General features: G+C 47.6%; 1 protein-coding gene across 1 annotated transcript in view; it reads left to right on the top strand.

The window, feature by feature from the left end:
- Positions 1-23,367, top strand: part of PCSK5 (proprotein convertase subtilisin/kexin type 5) — a 738,778-nt gene that overhangs the window by 675,328 nt on the left and 40,083 nt on the right. Inside the window, exons 30-32 of the mRNA XM_077249026.1 lie at positions 1,448-1,665; positions 4,671-4,907; positions 4,997-5,224. Coding sequence (XP_077105141.1) covers positions 1,448-1,665; positions 4,671-4,907; positions 4,997-5,224 — 683 coding nt within the window. The remainder of the gene's footprint in view (positions 1-1,447; positions 1,666-4,670; positions 4,908-4,996; positions 5,225-23,367) is intronic.

The raw sequence follows: 23,367 nt of genomic DNA, 5'->3' as shown, positions 1-23,367 counted from the left end.
GCCTGCACAACACTATTACCACAAACTAGTTAGATGCTGGAAGGTCGATTTCACACAGGACAGGATCCTATCTAACTATATGACGACTTGCAGCAGCAACTGACAAAATGGCGCCAGCAACACAACGTATCCGCTTTTTATATGGAGAGGGACATGTGACTTCGGCAGTCAATGACGGAAGCGATTGTGTCTGGACATTGTGGATAGTTTCTGCGCCCTGACTGGCTGCCGAAATGTACACACATTAGGTTAATTAAAAAAATAACCTAACCTGACCTATACACAAACACCTTCCCCTATAAAACACTTCCCCGTTGCTCATCATACAGAAGCACTGTCCTAGCCAAAGTCTTAACAAAAGCATTAGTAGTAAATCGATCATTTACCGACTGTGACCGAATTTTGTTGAACCGAACACAAATCCGAATGTGCTACATTCGTGCCGAATTTGAGATTGGCGAATGTTTTCCGAACAAGTTCGCTAATCTCTATATGTGGGGCCATTATACCATATGGAGTACTATGTGGGACCCATTATTCTGTATGGAGCACTTCTTGTGGCCATTATACCGTATGAAGGGCTGTGTGGGGATTACAGTTGGAGAATCAAACTGTGATGGGGTCCCCATGCTTTTTGGGGGGAATGAAGGAGGGGTACAGTAGGATCGTCATACTGTGCATGTGAAGTTCACTGTGGGGGGATTATACTGTGTTTGGGGGGGCACTTTTGATTCCATCAATGTTTATTATCTGTATCAATCAAGGCTTTTTATCCTTTGTTATTACATATTTGAATTAGGCCATTGGGCCATATGCTTTTTACTGCTCTTGCATAACATATTATATTTCTCCAATACTTAGTTCTAAGATGTATTCATTAAAATGTACCAGTACTTTGTTCGTGGAACAACCCTTTTAGTTTTGTTTTCATATGAAAAAGTTTACAGTAAAACCTTCTTCAATTGTTGACTTTTTTTTATAAATATGAAGGTTGGCTAGCCACTTTGTCCAAGCTTTTAATTTTTGCCCTCTGTATACTTGAGTTTGACATCCCTGATTTGACAGGTCTGCGTAGGTCTTGACACGATAGCAACTCTCAGACAAGTCTCATAACCAAAAACATTTTTGTAATTTGCTGTTCTGTGACTACTTTTAGAGCTGTGATTTGGCTGTAAAGGAGTAGCCTAACTGTAAACAGGTCACATGTGACTTACAAAATGCAAGAAACAATTTTATCAAAAGTAATTAAAAATTACCGTACTCTTCAAGTAGACTTTAGCATCTTCTTGCTGTCTACACCCTGCATGTCATTCTTTAATGTTCCCCTATTGCAATTACCCTATTAAGTTATATAGGATTTCTCTGTAAACTACATAAAATAAATTGTATTACTGTTTTTTTTATCTATGATTTTAATTTTTTTTATTTATTTCATGCTTGACAACAGAGGTTTCTTTGGCCAGGGACAGGGATGCACAGAATGTGATGAGAACTGCAGAACATGTGAAAAGACAGCAGATTACTGCTTATCATGTCTCGCTCCTAAAGTACTACAACAAGCCACATGTACGATAACCTGCCCTGCTAAGTTCACAGACATTGATGGTATCTGCAAACACTGTCCTTCTGACTGTATGTCATGTGTGGATGAAAAAACTTGTACAGGTACTCAAGATCAATTGTGCTTCCTCTGTTTTATGAAAAATATGTTGCTAGAGACTAACGACACCTTACTCTTCCTAAATTAAAGAAGTAGTCCTATTAAAGTTTTGCAGTCATCATATTATGTAGCACTGTGTACTTACAATTGATTATTTTGCTTTTCTACCCAGCTAATTTTTTTTTTCGCTGCTCTATCTTGAAACAGGAAGTCTCTTGTCCCTGCATTTATCATCCCCCTCTTCACTTCCAGACCCAGTTGCTCCCCCCTCTCTCATCAACCCCTGCCAGGGAATTTTGCAGTGAGTTATAACTCATACAGAGAAAATTGACCTCCTTTTTCTATAAAGGGCTTAAAAGAATTCAGTTTGTTATCATGTGATGTCATAGACCTAATGGAAAACATTATCTGGGTAAAAAGGCAAAATGAGCAATTGTAAGCACATAGTGCTATATAATGTGATGATTGCAATATACTAAGCGGATAAAAATGTTGATTGAAGTGCTTCTTTAAAGCCTATTTTATGTAGTCCTTAGTTTTGTGAGGCATACAACTGGTGACAGACTCCCTTTAATTCTATGCTTATGAAGGCAATTTGAAGAGATATTGCAATTTCCCCACTATTTTTTGCCCATCTCAAATAATCAATGACAATTAAACTAATTAACTTCTCTATTCAAACATCTTACTATGAGGATTTTATTTTCTGTCTTTTTTTTTTGCTTTGTTCCTCCTACTCAGAGGAGTTTATTCTCTGCTGTCTTTTTTTGCTTTGTTCTTCCTCCTAGGAGGAGTTTATTCTCTGCTGTCTTTTTTGCTTTGTTCTTCCTACTCGGAGGAGTTTATTAATTGCTTTTTTTTTTTTGCTTTGTTCTTCCTACTAGGAGGAGTTTATTCTCTGCTGTCTTTTTTTGCTTTGTTCTTCCTACTCGGAGGAGTTTATTCTGTGCTATATTTTTTGCTTTGTTCTTCCTACTAGGAGGAGTTTATTCTCTGCTGTCTTTTTTGCTTTTTTCTTCCTACTAGGAGGAGTTTATTCTCTGCTGTCTTTTTTTGCTTTGTTCTTCCTACTAGGAGGAGTTTATTCTCTGCTGTCTTTTTTTGCTTTGTTCTTCCTACTCGGAGGAGTTTATTCTGTGCTATATTTTTTGCTTTGTTATCCTACTAGGAGGAGTTTATTCTCTGCTGTCTTTTTTGCTTTGTTCGTCCTACTCGGAGGAGTTTATTCTTTGCTGTCTTTTTTTGCTTTGTTCTTCCTACTAGGAGGAGTTTATTCTCTGCTGTCTTTTTTGCTTTGTTCGTCCTACTCGGAGGAGTTTATTCTCTGCTGTTTTTTTCTTGCTTTGTTCTTCCTACTTGGAGGAGTTTATTCTGTGCTATATTTTTTGCTTTGTTATCCTACTCGGAGGAGTTTATTCTCTGCTGTTTTTTTCTTGCTTTGTTCTTCCTACTTGGAGGAGTTTATTCTTTGCTGTCTTTTTTGCTTTGTTCTTCCTACTAGGAGGAGTTTATTCTCTGCTGTCTTTTTTTGCTTTGTTCTTCCTACTCGGAGGAGTTTATTCTGTGCTATATTTTTTGCTTTGTTATCCTACTAGGAGGAGTTTATTCTCTGCTGTCTTTTTTGCTTTGTTCTTCCTACTCGGAGGAGTTTATTCTCTGCTATATTTTTTGCTTTGTTCTTCCTACTAGGAGGAGTTTATTGTCTGCTGTCTTTTTTTCTTTGTTCTTCCTACTTTTAGGATTTATTCTCTGGTGTCTTTTTTTTGCTTTGTTCCTCCTACTAGGAGGAGTTTATTCTCTCCTGTCCTTTTTTTTTGCTTTGTTCTTCCTACTAGGAGGAGTTTATTCTCTCCTGTCCTTTTTTTTTGTCTTTGTTCTTCCTACTAGGGGGAGTTTATTCTCTGCTTTTTTGCTTTGTTCTTCCTCCTAGGAGGAGTTTATTCTCCGCTGTCTTTTTTGCTCTGTTCTTCCTACTCGGAGGAGTTTATTCTCTGCTGTCTTTTTTTGCTTTTTTCTTCCTACTAGGAGTTTATTCTCTGCTGTCTTTTTTGCTTTGTTCTTCCTACTTTTAGGATTTATTCTCTGCTGTCTTTTTTTTGCATTGTTCCTCCTACTAGGAGGAGTTTATTCTCTCCTGTCCTTTTTTTTTGCTTTGTTCTTCCTACTAGGAGGAGTTTATTCTCTCCTGTCCTTTTTTTTTGTCTTTGTTCTTCCTACTAGGAGGAGTTTATTCTCTGCTGCCTTTTTTTGTTGCTTTGTTCTTCCTACTAGGAGGCGTTTATTCTCTGCTGTCTTTTTTTCTCTTTGTTCTTGTTCCTCGACTTACGAAGACATCTTAACAGTGTGCGTCCTGTTGCATCATGAGACGGGCACAATCCATATGCAGCTATATGTACTTGTATTAGCGGCTTTGGGAGCTCAGTACAAGTACAATATACTGCCCCTGGTAGCCACTGATAAGGTCTCTGCTGTAGTATTCTCTGAGCAGATAGTAGGAGGACTCCGAGGCAGTTTTCCTACAGATTAAATCTGAATGCGGTGGATCCGCAAAGGGAAACACTATTAATCAGTTTATTGCCCAGAGACCCTTCCTTGGTTGTAAGGGGAAACTGTACTAGATGACCACATTACCTCTTTTCTGCTAATATCTGAGTTTACTGGTAATAGCACCCTCACATAGCAAGTGTGTAATCTAATGGAAATGTCAGTATATAGCTCTAATTAACAAGTGCTACCACTGTGCTCTACTTCTTTTTTTAGTATAGTACATTGTTCTTCTATTCCGCACACACCGATCTGTAAAAATGTCAGCAGACTGTTACCACCACTAAAGGGTTATTCTGTACACATTTGGATACAGCCTCTATTTATCTGAATATATGCCCCCAACACCTACACACACATGGACATTATTGTTTTCATGAGTGTAAAGAGTAAAAATAATAATAGGAATAATAACATGGAAAGAGAACACTAAGTTACATTACATTTGGCTTTTGTCTCTTCTCAGCATGCTTGCCTTATTATTTCCTCCATGAAGACAAATGTCTGAGCTCATGTCCTGATGGATATTATGAGGAAGATGACAGTTGTGTGCCCTGTCATTCCATATGTGCAAAATGCAGCGGACCTGATAGAGATGACTGTGAGAAATGTGCCAGTCCTAAGTTTTTCCTTTATAAAGGTGAATGTCTGGGTAGATGCCCACAAGGAACCTTCAGTGCAACAGGAGAAGTACATTGCCAAGGTACAACAGATGTAAATTCTATCTCTGGTGTTTGGCTTTGGCATGTTTTTTGTTTTATTGATTTGCTTTCCTCCTTTTAATATTTTCAGACTGTGACAACTACTGTAAGACTTGTCATGCCTCAGACATTTGCGATGAATGTAAAGAAGGTTTTTCTAAAAACAGACAGGGCAACTGTGTCCCATACATGGTGTGTACGCTTCAGGAATATCCCGACGAATACGGGGACTGTGTACCATGTCATAAGAAATGTTCGGGGTGTACGGGGGCCACAGAACATCACTGTCTGAGCTGCAAGGAGACCTCCTTCCTGCTGAGTAAGTCTGAGGACAGTAAGAAAAGTCTCGTGAATCGGGGTCGGGGGGTTGAGTCCTGCCCAGTTTCTTTTTATTTTACAATTTCTATCACTAACAGGGGAATTGAACATTTTTCTCAAACCTCTTGACATCTTTAGTAAAGATGTGTATGCCCATGAAAATACAATTCTGGATCATTCTGTGTGCTGTTCCTTTGTAGTTCATGAATGCATTCACAGCCGGGTGATACTATTCCTCGTAGGCCACGGTCACACTAGCAGTATTTGGTCAGTATTTTACCTCAGTATTTGTAAGCCCAAACCAGGAGTGGAACAGTCAGAGGAAAAGTGTAATAGAAACACGTCACCACTTCTCTATTTATCACCCACTACTGGTTTTGGCTTACACATACTGAGGTAAAATACTGACCAAATAGTGATTGTGTGAACATAGCCTTACAGGTGGTGTGTGTCCCTACACAGGCACTGGCCACACTGATTATGAAGGGGTAAGACAAGACTGTAGTCGTGGTGGCCGAGGACACCTGTGCTTCTGTGTCCTGGCCTCCCCTCACAGGAAAGTTACACCCACTAGTCAACATACCTGTGCCTACAGGTCCGCTTCCTTCAGGGCTCTCCCCTTGCTTTGAGAGACCTTCAGCACGCGGGCTTGAAGTGATTGAGACACGGTCCAAATAAACTTGAACAAAAACATCTTTACTAGATACTGTACTTAGCACATCCGAGTCTTTACAGCATTTACAACAGGCTTCAAAGTGCATTGCTCCTTGTCTTTCCCTGCACCTCTCTCATGATTACATAGCACAGGTCCGGGTCGGACCATCCCTGATGGTTCTTCTGAATACTCTCTGTACAGCTCCGCTATGGTTAAGCATCCCTTGGTCTGTTTTGCCCTAGACTCACGTTCATTAATTACCGGAGACGGTTGCCACTGGGAGAGTAAACTGCCCTTCTGTGCTGCACTACGTGTAGATGCCCAGTTTCTTCTATCTGTACTCACTGCTTCTGCGGGGTCCTCTGACCATTTTGGTCCTTAGAGTGTCCGCCCATGCAAAGAGCAGCCCCATCTTGATGCTTCCTAGGCTTCTTTGCTGTACAGGCCTGCTGTATTTGCAGCGCCCCAGAGTCCTGGTCGTTGCAGTACTGTGGCTCCGCCACTAAGGGGAGCTATGGTGCGTCCGATGGCACTGAAGGAGTTCATCTGATCAGGTATCACAGACACCAATACATTTCACAGCCGGGCCTCCGGGGGGAGCTAAGGGTTCTATTCACTAGGCCACTCCCCACCATAGTGGGTAAACTGGGGGTCAGGCAGGAAGTTAGATCAGAAAGCTGACTGGGTTGGAACCAGGCAACACCTTGTGGCAGAGGGTGTTGTGGGGGGAAGATACAGTAGGGTCTCTGTCAGGGGTGGGATCCTGACAGAGGCTTGGCAACTTGAACGAACGTAACGGGACCGTGCCTGCTCCGGGTAGCGGCGGTGCCCAAGAAAGGATTAGAAGAGAGATAGATTGTGCTGAGTGAGAAACGAGATCACGCAAAAGGAGAAATACCAGTAGGAGTCGTGCTGTAAGACCGAAGCAACATCCTACTGAGGCGCACTACCGGTGGCCGGAACGCCGAGGGAGTATCATAACATTCAGCTTCAAGCAATACTCCAAACAGCGGCAGGACAGTCAGTCTAAGGCGGGCTGTCTAACTTAAATCACCTATGCAGTCTTGGGGGGCACCTTGTGGAGAGGGGCGACTCTAGGGTCCCGGAAGAGCTCCGAGCCTACCCGTCAAACGGGTGCTGTCCCAACCAGAACATCAGGGAGGGACGGAGGATTAGAAGAACATCATTTAATCGAGTTGTGAGGGAACTTAAGAAACAGACACAACGGTTGTGGGGGACTTTCCGTAAGCACAGCAGGGAAGGACCACAACACATAGCGCTAGAAGGAAGGCACCGATTTCCACCTGTGAGGAGAACTCTGGAGGTGCCATTGGACCGGCCGGACTTGCGCAGCCTGGTGAACCGTATTCTGGACTGAGGACCCAGAGACCTTCAGTAAAGAGGTAAAGAGACTGCAACCTGGTGTCCTCGTTATTTACCGCACCGCACCACCACCACTATCTACATTTATCACTGTACGCCCCTCGGCAGGGTCACGGACCGGGTCTAGCCACCGTGACAACCCCGGAGCAGAGACTCAGAGACCCGGTACCGGGTACCCCTTGGCCCTGCGGCAGTGGGGGTGCTACATATTCTCTTCCTACTGCTGTGGATGTCTAGACTTCACTTTCAACGTTACAGAACTGCTGATGTGTCCTGGGCCTATAGCCTGTGTGGACCCTTTGGGCGCTCCCACCCTACTACTTTATTCTAGAAACTATTCCCTAGCTTACCAAGCAGCAGCCCCTCCTACGTAATTAACCCTATGCTAACTCTATCCACTAACTGTGATTTGTGTGCACTAGGATGGCACCCATCTAGTAGCCAATCCTACACACAACACTTTCCTTATTCTTACATAGTGTATAACAATATACATTTAACACTAATGGCATTACACCAAGGGATGTAGCAGTACCAATTGAATAGACAGTGGTAATACACTATAAGTGTAGCAGCACCATAATATAATAACATATATACATTTTAGTAATATATTCAATGTCCGGACCTGTTAAGGAGGAAAAGTAAAAGGGAACATCATCCTTCACTCCCTTACAATTACACTGTAGGGATAATCAGGGCCGGTTTTAGACAATGTGGGGCCCTAGGCAAAAGTTTAAAATGAGGCCCCCAATGCTCACATACTGCACCATGACTCTCAAACATTTTGGTTGTATTGACATGAGCTGAGTTCAGGCCGTTCAATGCGTGTGATCTACAATATTGAAGTCGTTTGGCTCTTGTTTCTCGGCCTCTTTACACCGGCTAATGAAGAACGATGGGGACAGAACACTAGTAGATGAATCTGTCCCCATACAGTTTCATGTCATAAGCAGCAGGGCTGGCGAGTTGGAGTCAGTGTCAATTTTGGTGGAGTTGGTATCAAATGGACAGACTCTGTCTCCTTAAATATATTATATAATACATTGGGTGCAGGATGTGCTGTAATTTTTTCATAACAATGTGGGAAAGTTATGAAATGTCCTATATATGAGCATTTTGCTCATTTGTTGCACGATTGCCAACATGTTATATATATATATATATATATATATATATATATATATATATATATATATACACATATATATAAAAAAGGAAAACAGCACAAAAATTAAAGAAAAAAACGTGCTTTAATGCCTGAACGGCGTGGCAACGTTTCGGATATAGTATACTATATATAGGATACTATATCCGAAACGTTGCCACGCCATTCAGGCATTAAAGCACGTTTTTTTCTTTCATTTTTGTGCTGTTTTCCTTTTTTTATCTTTATTACTGGAGGCCAACTGAAATTGGGTTGGGAAAGCGCTGCACGACAACTGCGGTAATATGTGATGCTGTTCCAATTTTGACATATATATATATATATATATATATATATATATATATATATATATATATATATATATATATATATACACTCACCGGCCACTTTATTAGGTACACCTGTCCAACTTCTTGTTAACACTTAATTTCTAATCAGCCAATCACATGGCGGCAACTCAGTGCATTTAGGCATGTAGACATGGTCAAGACAATCTCCTGCAGTTCAAACCGAGCATCAGTATGGGGAAGAAAGGTGATTTGAGTGCCTTTGAACGTGGCATGGTTGTTGGTGCCAGAAGGGCTGGTCTGAGTATTTCAGAAACTGCTGATCTACTGGGATTTTCACGCACAACCATCTCTAGGGTTTACAGAGAATGGTCCGAAAAAGAAAAAAAATCCAGTGAGCGGCAGTTCTGTGGGCGGAAATGCCTTGTTGATGCCAGAGGTCAGAGGAGAATGGGCAGACTGGTTCGAGCTGATAGAAAGGCAACAGTGACTCAAATCGCCACCCGTTACAACCAAGGTAGGCCTAAGAGCATCTCTGAACGCACAGTGCGTCGAACTTTGAGGCAGATGGGCTACAGCAGCAGAAGACCACACCGGGTACCACTCCTTTCAGCTAAGAACAGGAAACTGAGGCTACAATTTGTACAAGCTCATCGAAATTGGACAGTAGAAGATTGGAAAAACGTTGCTTGGTCTGATGAGTCTCGATTTCTGCTGCGACATTCGGATGGTAGGGTCAGAATTTGGCGTAAACAACATGAAAGCATGGATCCATCCTGCCTTGTATGGAGCATCTTTGGGATGTGCAGCCGACAAATCTGCGGCAACTGTGTGATGCCATCATGTCAATATGGACCAAAATCTCTGAGGAATGCTTCCAGCACCTTGTTGAATCTATGCCACGAAGAATTGAGGCAGTTCTGAAGGCAAAAGGGGGTCCAACCCGTTACTAGCATGGTGTACCTAATAAAGTGGCCGGTGAGTGTATATGTATATATATATATATATATATATATATATATATATATATATATATATATATATATATATATATATAAACTCTCGTCTGTTCTTCAGCCAGTATTTAAAAAAGTGCATGACACACAAACACACACTACACTCACACGCTATCACTGTGTGTCTATACCCAGCCATACACATATACTAACATATATTCAAGTTAGAGTAATGCAAAAAATGTGTATCTAATATATAATTGCCTAGAATACTACTTCCTGCAATTTGTGCCAACTTCCGTGGCTTTGTCCGGAGCTATTGTCCGGAGCTATTGTCCGGAGCTATTGTCCGGAGCTAATGTCCGGAGATAAGTGACGTCACCAGTGTCCTACACCCAGGCAGAGCACAGTGGCCCCAGGCAGAGCACAGGGGCCCCAGGCAGAACATGGGGCCCCAGGCAGAGCACAGGGGCCCCAGGCAGAGCACAGGGGCACCAGGCAGCATATGGGGCCCCAGGCAGAGCACAGTGGCCCCAGGCAGAGCACACACCAAATCGGAGGCCGAGGGGCCCCGCCAACCAAATCAGAGGCCGAGGAGCCCCGCCCACCAAATCGAAGGCCGAGCGGCCCCGCCCACCAAAGCGGAGGCCGAGGGGCCCGGCCCCGCCCACCAAAGCGGAGGCCGAGGGGCCCCGCCCACCACATCGGAGGCCGAGGGGCCCCGCCCACCAAATCGGAGGCCGAGGGGCCCCGCCCACCAAATCGGAGGCCGAGGGTCCCCGCCCACCACATCGGAGGCCGAGGGGCCCCGCCCACCAAATCGGAGGCCGAGGGTCCCCGCCCACCAAATCGGAGGCCGAGGGTCCCCGCCCACCAAATCGGAGGCCGAGGGTCCCCGCCCACCAAATCGGAGGCCGAGGGTCCCCGCCCACCAAATCGGAGGCCGAGGGTCCCCGCCCACCAAATCGGAGGCCGAGGGTCCCCGCCCACCAAATCGGAGGCCGGTCCCCGCCCACCAAATCGGAGGCCGAGGGTCCCCACCCACCAAATCGGAGGCCGAGGGTCCCCGCCCACCAAATCGGAGGCCGAGGGTCCCCGCCCACCAAATCGGAGGCCGAGGGTCCCCGCCCACCAAATCGGAGGTCGAGGGTCCCCGCCCACCAAATCGGAGGCCGAGGGTCCCCGCCCACCAAATCGGAGGCCGGTCCCCGCCCACCAAATCGGAGGCCGAGGGTCCCCACCCACCAAATCGGAGGACAAGGGGCCCCACCAACCAAATCGGAGGCCGAGGAGCCCCGCCCACCAAAAGTAAGTGCGGCCCCGGGTGCAAAAGTAAGTGCGCCCCGGGTGCAAAAGTAAGTGCGCCCCCGGGTGCAAAAGTAAGTGCGCCCCCGGGTGCAAAAGTAAGTGCGCCCCCGGGTGCAAAAGTAAGTGCGCCCCCGGGTGCAAAAGTAAGTGCGCCTCCGGGTGCAAAAGTAAGTGCGCCCCCGGGTGCAAAAGTAAGCGCGCCCCCGGCCCCGGGTGCAAAAGTAAGCGCGCCCCCCAGTCCCGTGTGTGAAAAGTGCTGCTGTAAAGCTGGTAGCGCTGTTCAAGCACCATGTATTTGTAATGCCCATCTAATATATAATTGCCTAGAATACTACTTCCTGCAATTTGTGCCAACTTCCGTGGCTTTGTCCGGAGCTAATGTCCGGAGATAATGTCCGGAGCTAATGTCCGGAGATAATGTTCGGAGCTAATGTCCGGAGCTAATGTCCGGAGATAAGTGACGTCACCAGTGTCCTACACCCAGGCAGAGCACAGGGGCCCCAGGCAGCATATGGGGCCCCAGGCAGAGCACAGTGGCCCCAGGCAGAGCACAGGGGCCCCAGGCAGCATATGGGGCCCCAGGCAGAGCACAGTGGTCCCAGGCAGAGCACAGGGGCCCCAGGCAGCCTATGGGGCCCCAGGCAGCCTATGGGGCCCCAGGCAGAGCACAGTGGCCCCAGGCAGAGCACAGGGGCCCCAGGCAGCATATGGGGCCCCAGGCAGAGCACAGGGGCCCCAGGCAGCATATGGGGCCCCAGGCAGAGCACAGTGGCCCCAGGCAGAGCACAGGGGCCCCAGGCAGAACATGGGGCCCCAGGCAGAGCACAGGGGCCCCAGGCAGAGCACAGGGGCCCCAGGCAGCATATGGGGCCCCAGGCAGAGCACAGGGGCCTCAGGCAGAGCACAGGGGCCCCAGGCAGCATATGGGGCCCCAGGCAGAGCACAGGGGCCCCAGGCAGAGCACAGTGGCCCCAGGCAGAACATGGGGCCCCAGGCAGAGCACAGGGGCCCCAGGCAGAGCACAGGGGCCCCAGGCAGAGCACAGGGGCCCCAGGCAGCATATGGGGCCCCAGGCAGAGCACAGGGGCCCCAGGCAGCATATGGGGCCCCAGGCAGAGCACAGTGGCCCCAGGCAGCATATGGGGCCCCAGGCAGAGCACAGGGGCCCCAGGCAGCATATGGGGCCCCAGGCAGAGCACAGTGGTCCCAGGCAGAGCACAGGGGCCCCAGGCAGCTTATGGGGCCCCAGGCAGAGCACAGTGGCCCCAGGCAGAACATGGGGCCCCAGGCAGAGCACAGTGGCCCCAGGCAGAGCACAGGGGCCCCAGGCAGAACATGGGGCTCCAGGCAGAGCACAGGGGCCCCAGGCAGAGCACAGGGGCCCCAGGCAGCATATGGGGCCCCAGGCAGAGCACAGGGGCCCCGGGCAGCATATGGGGCCCCAGGCAGAGCACAGTGGCCCCAGGCAGAGCACAGGGGCCCCAGGCAGCATATGGGGCCCCAGGCAGAGCACAGTGGTCCCAGGCAGAGCACAGGGGCCCCAGGCAGCCTATGGGGCCCCAGGCAGAGCACAGTGGCCCCAGGCAGAACATGTGGCCCCAGGCAGAGCACAGGGGCCCCAGGCAGCATATGGGGCCCCAGGCAGAGCACAGTGGTCCCAGGTAGAGCACAGGGGCCCCAGGCAGAGCACAGGGGCCCCAGGCAGCATATGGGGCCCCAGGCACAGCACAAGGGCCCCAGGCAGCATATGGGGCCCCAGGCAGAGCACAGTGGCCCCAGGCAGAGCACAGGGGCCCCAGGCAGAACATGGGGCCCCAGGCAGAGCACAGGGGCCCCAGGCAGAGCACAGGGGCCCCAGGCAGCATATGGGGCCCCAGGCAGAGCACAGGGGCCCCAGGCAGCATATGGGGCCCCAGGCAGAGCACAGCGATATTTTGGACCACTGTGCGGTGTTTCAGACCCCCTGTGTGATGTCTGGGGCCCTGTTCTTAAGTATATTAAAGATTAAAGTAATGTATATTAAAGTATATTATAGATCAAATTTGACACGTTTATGAACATGGGGTGATTATTGGTTCCAGAGAGGCTTTCGGCCGATAATCGTACACATGGCTGGTGACAGGACAATACAATATAAACGTTCAAAGGTAAACACTGATAACATTAAAATCTAATATATAATTGCCTAGAATACTACTTCCGGCAATTTGTGCCAACTTCCGTGGCTTTGTCCGGAGATAATGTCCGGAGATAAGTGACGTCACCAGCGTCCTACACCCGCTCAGGGTGGACAAAGATATATGCCTTCGTGGTGCGCGGCACTTTTCTGATTGGTTGCCGCCTGCCGCGAGCGACCAATCAGAAATGTGCCGTACTGTCAAGAATTGTCAAGAGCTGGTGAGTGCAGCCATTTTTTGTTCTTTCTTACTATTATTTATTAATTGTATTATTCTTACATTTGAATAAATAAAGTATATATGGATTCTAGACTCCCGATTCTTTAGAATCGGGCTGCCATCTAGTATATATATATATATACACACACATACACGGCACATGCTTATACACACACACATGGCACGCACTTATACACGCATACACATACATGGCACACTTACACGCTCACGCCATTCACTTATACACACACACACACATACATGGCACGCACTTATACACATACATGGCACGCACTTATACACATACATGGCATGCATTTATTCACACACATACAAACATGGCACACATTTATACATACATACATGACATGCACTTATATACACACACGGCACGCACTTATATACACACACACGGCACACACTTATATACACACACACGGCACGCACTTATATACACACATGGCACGCACTTATATACACACACACGGCACGAACTTACAGTATATACACACACATGGCACGCACTTATATACACACACGGCACGCACTTATATACACACACGGCACGCACTTATATACACACACACGGCACGCACTTATATACACACACACGGCACGCACTTATATACACACACACGGCACGAACTTACAGTATATACACACACATGGCACGCACTTACAGTATATACACACGGCACGCACTTACAGTATATACACACACACGGCACGCACTTATATACACACACACAGCACGAACTTACAGTATATACACACACATGGCACGCACTTATATACACACACGGCACGCACTTATATACACACACGGCACGCAGTTATATACACACACATGGCACGCACTTATATACACACACACGGCACGCACTTATATACACACACACGGCACGCACTTACAGTATATACACACACATGGCACGCACTTATATACACACACGGCACGCACTTATATACACACACGGCACGCACTTATATACACACACATGGCACGCACTTATATACACACACACGGCACGCACTTATATACACACACACGGCACGCACTTACAGTATATACACACACATGGCACGCACTTATATACACACACGGCACGCACTTATATACACACACGGCACGCACTTATATACACACACATGGCACGCACTTATATATACACACGCGGCACGCACTTATATATACACACACGGCACGCACTTATATACACACACACGGCACGCACTTATATACACACACACAGCACACACTTATATACACACACACGGCACGCACTTATATACACACACGGCACGCACTTATATACACACACACGGCACGCACTTATATACACACACACGGCACGCACTTATATACACACACACGGCACGCACTTATATACACACACACACGGCACGCACTTATATACACACACACGGCACGCACTTATATACACACACACGGCACACACTTATATACACACACACGGCACGCACTTATATATACACACACGGCACGCACTTATATACACACACACGGCACGCACTTATATACACACACGGCACGCACTTATATACACACACACGGCACGCACTTATATATACACACACGGCACGCACTTATATATACACACACGGCACACACTTATATACACACACACGGCACGCACTTATATACACACACACGGCACGCACTTATATACACACACGGCACGCACTTATATACACACACATGGCACGCACTTATATATACACACGCGGCACGCACTTATATATACACACACGGCACGCACTTATATATACACACACGGCACACACTTATATACACACACACGGCACGCACTTATATACACACACACGGCACGCACTTATATACACACACGGCACGCACTTATATACACACACACGGCACGCACTTATATACACACACACGGCACGCACTTATATACACACACGGCACGCACTTATATACACACACACACGGCACGCACTTATATACACACACACGGCACACACTTATATACACACACACGGCACGCACTTATATACACACACACGGCACGCACTTATATACACACACACGGCACGAACTTACAGTATATACACACACACGGCACGCACTTACAGTATATACACACACATGGCACGCACTTATATACACACGCGGCACGCACTTATATACACACACGGCACACACTTATATACACACACACGGCACGCACTTATATACACACACACGGCACGCACTTACAGTATATACACACACACGGCACGCACTTACAGTATATACACACACATGGCACGCACTTATATACACACGCGGCACGCACTTATATACACACACGGCACACACTTATATACACACACACACGGCACGCACTTATATACACACATACACCTATACACACAGATGCTGCCAGGGCCGGACTGGGACTAAAATTCAGCCCTGGCATTTGAAGTTACACAGGCCCACTTGTTACATGGTGACTGTATAATATCTTTGTACACTTGTAGGCAGGTCCGGTTTTAGGCAAAGTGGGGCCCTAGGCAAAGTTTAAAATGGGTCCCCAAATGCTAACATATTGCACATCACACAGAAGCCTTTCTGTTGTATTTACGTGCGCTGAGTTCAGGCCGCTAAACGAGTTTGATCGACAATACTGAAGTTGTTCAACGCTTGTTTCCCGGCCTCTTTCCACCAGCTGAGGAATAATGATGAGACAGAACGATCACTAATAGATCACCATACAGTATCATGTTTTCAGCAGCACATCTACAGTTTACACTGGCAATGTGCTGCTGACAACAAGGCTTTTTGTTCCAGCAAAAACAATCCGAATATGCAGCATTTTACTTGTTTAGTAAAATACACCCCATAGTCCTCCATATATTATAATGTGCTCCATAGTCCTCCATATAGTATAATACACTCCCTATAGTCCTCCATATATTAAAATACACTGCTCAGTCCTCCACATAGTATAATACACTCCTCATAGTCCTCCATATAGCATAATACAATCCTCATAGTCCTCCATATAGCATAATACAATCCTCATAGTGCTCCATATAGTATAATGCACCGCCACAGTCATCCATGTAGTACAATTCACTTCCCATAGTATAATGCACCCCATAGTTCTTCATATAGTATAACGTATTCCCCATAGTCCTCGATACAGTATAATGCAGCCCACATATAGTATAATGCAGCCACCCCAGAGTATAATGCAGCCACCCCAGAGTATAATGCAGCCACCCCACAGAGTATAATGCAGCCACCCCAGAGTATAATGCAGCCACCCCAGAGTATAATGCAGCCACCCCACAGAGTATAATGCAGCCACCCCAGAGTATGTAACCCCCATAGAATATAATACAGCCCACCTCCCCATAATATATAATGTAGCCCCCCATAGAATATAATGCAGCCCCCCATAGTATATAACGCAGCCTCCCCCATAGAATATAATATACCCCCACAATAGTATATAACACAGCCACATAGTACATAACATGGCCTCCCCCATAGAATATAATATACTCCCCATAGTATATAGCAAAGCCCGCATATTATATAGCACAAACCGCATAGTATACAGCACAGCCTGCATACTATAGCACAGCTCGCGTAGTAGATAACACAGCCCACACAGCAGTATTCAGCACAGACCACACAGTAGTATACAGCACAGACCACACAGTAGTATACAGCACAGCCCACGTAGAAGTATACAGCACAGTCCACACAGTAGTATACAGCACAGCCCACAGAGTAATATATACAGCACAGCCCACAAAGTAATATATACAGCACAGCCCACAAAGTAATATATACAGCACAGCCCACAGAGAACTATATACAGCACAGCCCACAGAGAACTATATACAGCACAGCCCACAGAGAACTATATAAAGCACAGCCCAGAGTACTATATACAGCACAGCCCAGAGTACTATATAAAGCACAGCCCAGAGAGTACTATATACAGCACAGCCCAGAGAGTACTATATACAGCACAGCCCAGAGAGTACTATATACAGCACGGCCCACAGAGTACTATATACAGCACAGCCCACAGAGTACTATATACAGCACAGCCCACAGAGTACTATATACAGCACAGCCCACAGAGTACTATACACAGCACAGCCCACAGAGTACTATATACAGCACAGCCCACAGAGTACTATATACAGCACAGCCCAGAGTACTATATACAGCACAGCCCAGAGTACTATATACAGCACAGCCCACAGAGTACTATATACAGCACAGCCCACAGAGAACTATATACAGCACACAGTAGTATACAGCACAGCCCACAGAGAACTATATACAGCCCACAGTAGTATACAGCACAGAGCACAGCCCACAGAGAACTATATACAGCACAGAGCACAGCCCACAGAGAACTATATACAGCCCACAGTAGCATACAGCACAGAGCACAGCCCACAGATAACTATATACAGCCCACAGTAGTATACAGCACAGAGCACAGCCCACAGAGAACTATATACAGCACAGAGCACAGCCCACAGAGAACTATATACAGCACAGCCCACAGAGTACTATATACAGCACAGCCCACAGAGTACTATATACAGCACAGCCCACAGAGTACTATACACAGCACAGCCCACAGAGTACTATATACAGCACAGCCCAGAGTACTATATACAGCACAGCCCAGAGTACTATATACAGCACAGCCCACAGAGTACTATATACAGCACAGCCCACAGAGAACTATATACAGCACACAGTAGTATACAGCACAGCCCACAGAGAACTATATACAGCCCACAGTAGTATACAGCACAGAGCACAGCCCACAGAGAACTATATACAGCACAGAGCACAGCCCACAGAGAACTATATACAGCCCACAGTAGCATACAGCACAGAGCACAGCCCACAGATAACTATATACAGCCCACAGTAGTATACAGCACAGAGCACAGCCCACAGAGAACTATATACAGCACAGAGCACAGCCCACAGAGAACTATATACAGCCCACAGTAGCATACAGCACAGAGCACAGCCCACAGATAACTATATACAGCCCACAGTAGTATACAGCACAGAGCACAGCCCACAGAGAACTATATACAGCACAGAGCACAGCCCACAGAGAACTATATACAGCCCACAGTAGCATACAGCACAGAGCACAGCCCACAGAGAACTATATACAGCCCACAGCAGTATACAGCAGAGCACAGCCCACAGAGAACTATATACAGCCCACAGTAGTATACAGCACAGAGCACAGCCCACAGAGAACTATATACAGCCCACAGTAGTATACAGCACAGAGCACAGCCCACAGAGAGCTATATACAGCCCACAGTAGTATACAGCACAGAGCACAGCCCACAGATAACTATATACAGCCCACAGTAGTATACAGCACAGAGCACAGCCCACAGAGAACTATATACAGCCCACAGCAGTATACAGCACAGAGCACAGCCCACAGAGAACTATATACAGCCCACAGCAGTATACAGCACAGAGCACAGCCCACAGAGAACTATATACAGCCCACAGCAGTATACAGCAGAGCACAGCCCACAGATAACTATATACAGCCCACAGTAGCATACAGCACAGAGCACAGCCCACAGAGAACTATATACAGCCCACAGCAGTATACAGCACAGAGCACAGCCCACAGAGAACTATATACAGCCCACAGCAGTATACAGCACAGAGCACAGCCCACAGAGAACTATATACAGCCCACAGCAGTATACAGCAGAGCACAGCCCACAGATAACTATATACAGCCCACAGTAGTATACAGCACAGAGCACAGCCCACAGAGAACTATATACAGCCCACAGTAGTATACAGCACAGAGCACAGCCCACAGAGAGCTATATACAGCCCACAGTAGTATACAGCACAGAGCACAGCCCACAGATAACTATATACAGCCCACAGTAGTATACAGCACAGAGCACAGCCCACAGAGAACTATATACAGCCCACAGCAGTATACAGCACAGAGCACAGCCCACAGAGAACTATATACAGCCCACAGCAGTATACAGCACAGAGCACAGCCCACAGAGAACTATATACAGCCCACAATAGTATACAGCACAGAGCACAGCCCACAGAGAACTATATACAGCCCACAGCAGTATACAGCACAGAGCACAGCCCACAGAGAACTATATACAGCCCACAATAGTATACAGCACAGAGCACAGCCCACAGAGAACTATATACAGCCCACAGCAGTATACAGCACAGAGCACAGCCCACAGAGAACTATATACAGCCCACATCTCTTCTCTTCCTCCCCTCACCTCCTCCGAGAATGGCCCCACAGTCCAGAAAAAAAAAAAACTCTCCTCACCTCTCCTCGTGCCCAGCGTTGCTTCCTGGTTCCTGCTCCTGTCTCAGCAGCTGCAGTCTGCCCGGGACACAGCAGGTGCGCGATGATATGACATCATCTCGCACCCGCAGTGTCAGAGGCAGAGCGGGGAATGATGGGAGAGGAGCGTCTGTAGACGCTCTCTCCTCCATCATTGCATTCAACTGTACCGGCGTCTATACGCCGGTATAGTTGAATGCGACGGCCGGGGCGGCGGATTGAGCGGCCCACCACTGGCACCGGCCCTTCTGGCATTTGCCAGAAGTGCCCTATGGCCAGTCCGGCCCTGGATGCTGCACAACAAATGCTCATTTGATACATGTGATTCACATAAACACACACACAGAGCTCACAGACAGCACACACTATACACTGCACACACCTCACATACACTGCTTTATGTTGGAGGGAATGAGATGTTCCACACTATCAGCTGCAGCCCTCCTGCTCCCAGCAGCACTGTCCCAGCAGACACCTTCCTGCTCTCTCCTCTGCTGGGACTGCCGACAAGAGCAGGAGGAGCTGACAGCAGGACAGGAGCCACCATCACCAGAAGCAGCACACATAGTGGGACGGTGCTCTACTACTTATCTGCCAGCTCAGGTTGGTAGCTGCCATCTCTCTCTCCCCTCAGAGGCTCCGTGCAGGAGGGCAGGAGCACTGGCCAATGAGCGCTTCTATCACTCTGATGGGGGAGGTTCAGTGGCCGCTGCTCCTGTGCTTCATTGCACGCTCCTTTTTCACTGCAGAAACATCCAGACAGTCCCTGAGTACATGGTGTGGTGACATCACGGTCACATTGCAGGTCACCTGATCGTGATGTCACTACAGGTCCTTAACCAGTCTCTACATCGGAAGCTTCACTGATAATGCTATTATCAGTGAAGCATCTGCTGTAGATGCTGGGGGCCCCCAAGGGAGTGGGGGCCCCAGGCAGCTGCCTAGTCTGCCTGGCCCTAACGCCGGCCCTGGGGATAATCCTTCAGGGGCAGTTCCAGTTCATGCAATGTATATATTTTCAGGAGGAATAACATAGGAGCACAATGCACAATTTTAAAAATGTGCTACAGAATAGTTATTTTATGGGGAATGTAAGTATTTACTAAAACAGTCACCACTACATATAAATGCAATAAGCTACTACTTATTTCCTACTAGTAACGGGTGTAGAGACATGACAGTGTAGGGTCTCCTTCTTAGGCCGGGTTCACATTTGCATTTTGGTAGAGTGCGTAGGGCTGCATCCACATACAACGCATGTCCCTGAGTACCCAATGTTAAAGATAGGTGAGCAGGATGCATGCGGAAGTAGGCGGAGCTTAAGGGCAGAAGTGCAGAAGTAGGCGGAGCTTAAGGGACAAAGTACGCAGCCCTACGCACTCTATCCAAACGCAAGTGTGAACCGAACCAGGAGTCTCCAAAACACAAAACAGGTGTCAGTCTTTCAATTAAAGGGAACCTGTCACCACGTTTTTGGAAGATGGGATAAAAATAGCGTTAAATAGGGGCAGAGGTGGGCGTTACATTAGTGTGTTTGTTATGCGTTTATTACCCACCTAAGTTGCCGAAATACCTTTGCAAAGTCTCCGTTTTCGCCTGTCAATCAGGCTGGTCTGGTCAAAAGGGCGTCTTGTCTTCCCCCAGATTTTGCGTAGTTTTCCGTTGGTGGCGTAGTGGTGTGCGCATGCCCAAAGTCCCGAATCCTCTGCCAGGGGATTTAAAAGAGCGCGCTGTTCGTTTTCATTGGTGATCGGTGGGCGCGGCCATCTTCCTTTGGCCGCGCGTGCGCAGAAGCGGCGCTCTGCTGGCCGCGGCTTCAGGAAAATGGCCGCGGGATGCCGCGCGTGCGCAGATGGATATCGCGGCGGCCATTTTCCTGAAGCCGCGGCCAGCAGAGCGCCGCTTCTGCGCACGCGCGGCCAAAGGAAGATGGCCGCGCCCACCGATCACCAATGAAAACGAACAGCGCGCTCTTTTAAATCCCCTGGCAGAGGATTCGGGACCTTGGGCATGCGCACACCACTACGCCACCAACGGAAAACTACGCAAAATCTGGGGGAAGACAACACGCCCTTTTGACCAGACCAGCCTGATTGACAGGCGAAAACGGAGACTTTGCAAAGGTATTTCGGCAACTTAGGTGGGTAATAAACGCATAACAAACACACTAATGTAATGCCCACCTCTGCCCCTATTTAACGCTATTTTTATCCCATCTTCCAAAAACGTGGTGACAGGTTCCCTTTAAAGTTTTTCTCTGTAAGTTCCATGCCTTATTTTGGCTTCCAAATACTGATGAAAAATACTTGGAGCGGCCCCCAGACACAGGACAGCGGGGTACTCGGATCTGGGTCTCTCGGTTCTGAGGATGTCATGGTGGCCCGACCCGGTCCATGGTCCTGCTAAGGGGCGCCCAATAAAAGGTGTAGGTGCTGGTATAGGTCGCAGGAAATGACGAGGACACAGGGTTGCAGTCTCTTTACCTCTTTACTGAAGGCTTCGGCATCCACAATCCAGAGCACTGTTAAGAGGGCTGGCTGAGACTGGCCGGTCCGAAGGCACATCCAGAGTTCCCTTTGCAGGTGGAAATCAGTGCCTACCTACTAGCGCCTGGGTGTTGTAGTACTTCCCTTCTGAGCACCACGGGATAGTCCTCACAACTGTCGTGTATGTTTCTGTTCATTCTCTCCGTCCCCCAGATGATATGGATAGGATGCACCCGTATGACGGGTTAGGCCTGGGGTTATTTTATAGGGACCCTAGAGATGCCCCTCTCCCACAATTGCCTCCGTTGTCTTCATTAGGTGATTTAGGTGAGACAGCCAACCTATAATTAACTGCCCTGCCGTTGGTTTGAAGTAATGCGTGGAGCCCAATACTTCTTCGGCATTCCGGCCACCGGCTACGCGCCTCAGTAGGATGTTGCCGATCTCGGGGCACGACTCCTACTGGTTCTATCGCCTTTGTGCTGCGATCTCGTTTCTCACTTCTCCACAATATACCTCGCTTCATGTCCTTTCTTAAGATGCTGCTGCAATGAAGTGCAGGCGCGGCTCCGTAACGATCTGTTCTTTTCGCTAGGCCTCTGCCAGGATCCCACCCCTGACAGGGACCCCCCTGGATCTTCCCAAGCAACCTCTTCTCTCACAAGGTGTTACCTGGGCAAAACCCAGTCAGCTTCTCACTAACTTCCTATCCAACTCCCAGTTTTACCAAAGTGTGAGGAGTGGCCTAATACATAGAACCCTTTGCTCCCCCTGGTGGCCGGAGTGTGAAGTGTAATGTGTGACTGTGATACCTGGTCAGGTGAACTCCTTTAGTGCCATCAGACGTACCATCACTCCCCTTAGTGGCGGAGCGTCAGTACTGCAACGACCAGGACTCTGGGGCGCTGCATACTGACGTGTGAATAAGCCCTTACTGAGGACCCCTTTACAATTGCATGCTAGGTTTTTATGGAAGGTACAGCACTGTGAACATTTACTTGAATTATATAACAGTTTATTGACAGTGATGTAAAGATGATAACAAAATATTCAAAGGAATATAAAAGATCGATAACGGTTAATTTTAATTTCCTCAGGCTTAAAGCTAAATAGGATAACATA

This window comes from Ranitomeya variabilis, chromosome 1 (assembly GCF_051348905.1).
Source record: "Ranitomeya variabilis isolate aRanVar5 chromosome 1, aRanVar5.hap1, whole genome shotgun sequence".
Taxonomy (NCBI): Eukaryota; Metazoa; Chordata; class Amphibia; order Anura; family Dendrobatidae; genus Ranitomeya; species Ranitomeya variabilis.
The sequence above is the reverse complement of the archived record's forward strand: the minus strand, read 5'-3'. Positions and strand labels throughout refer to the sequence as shown.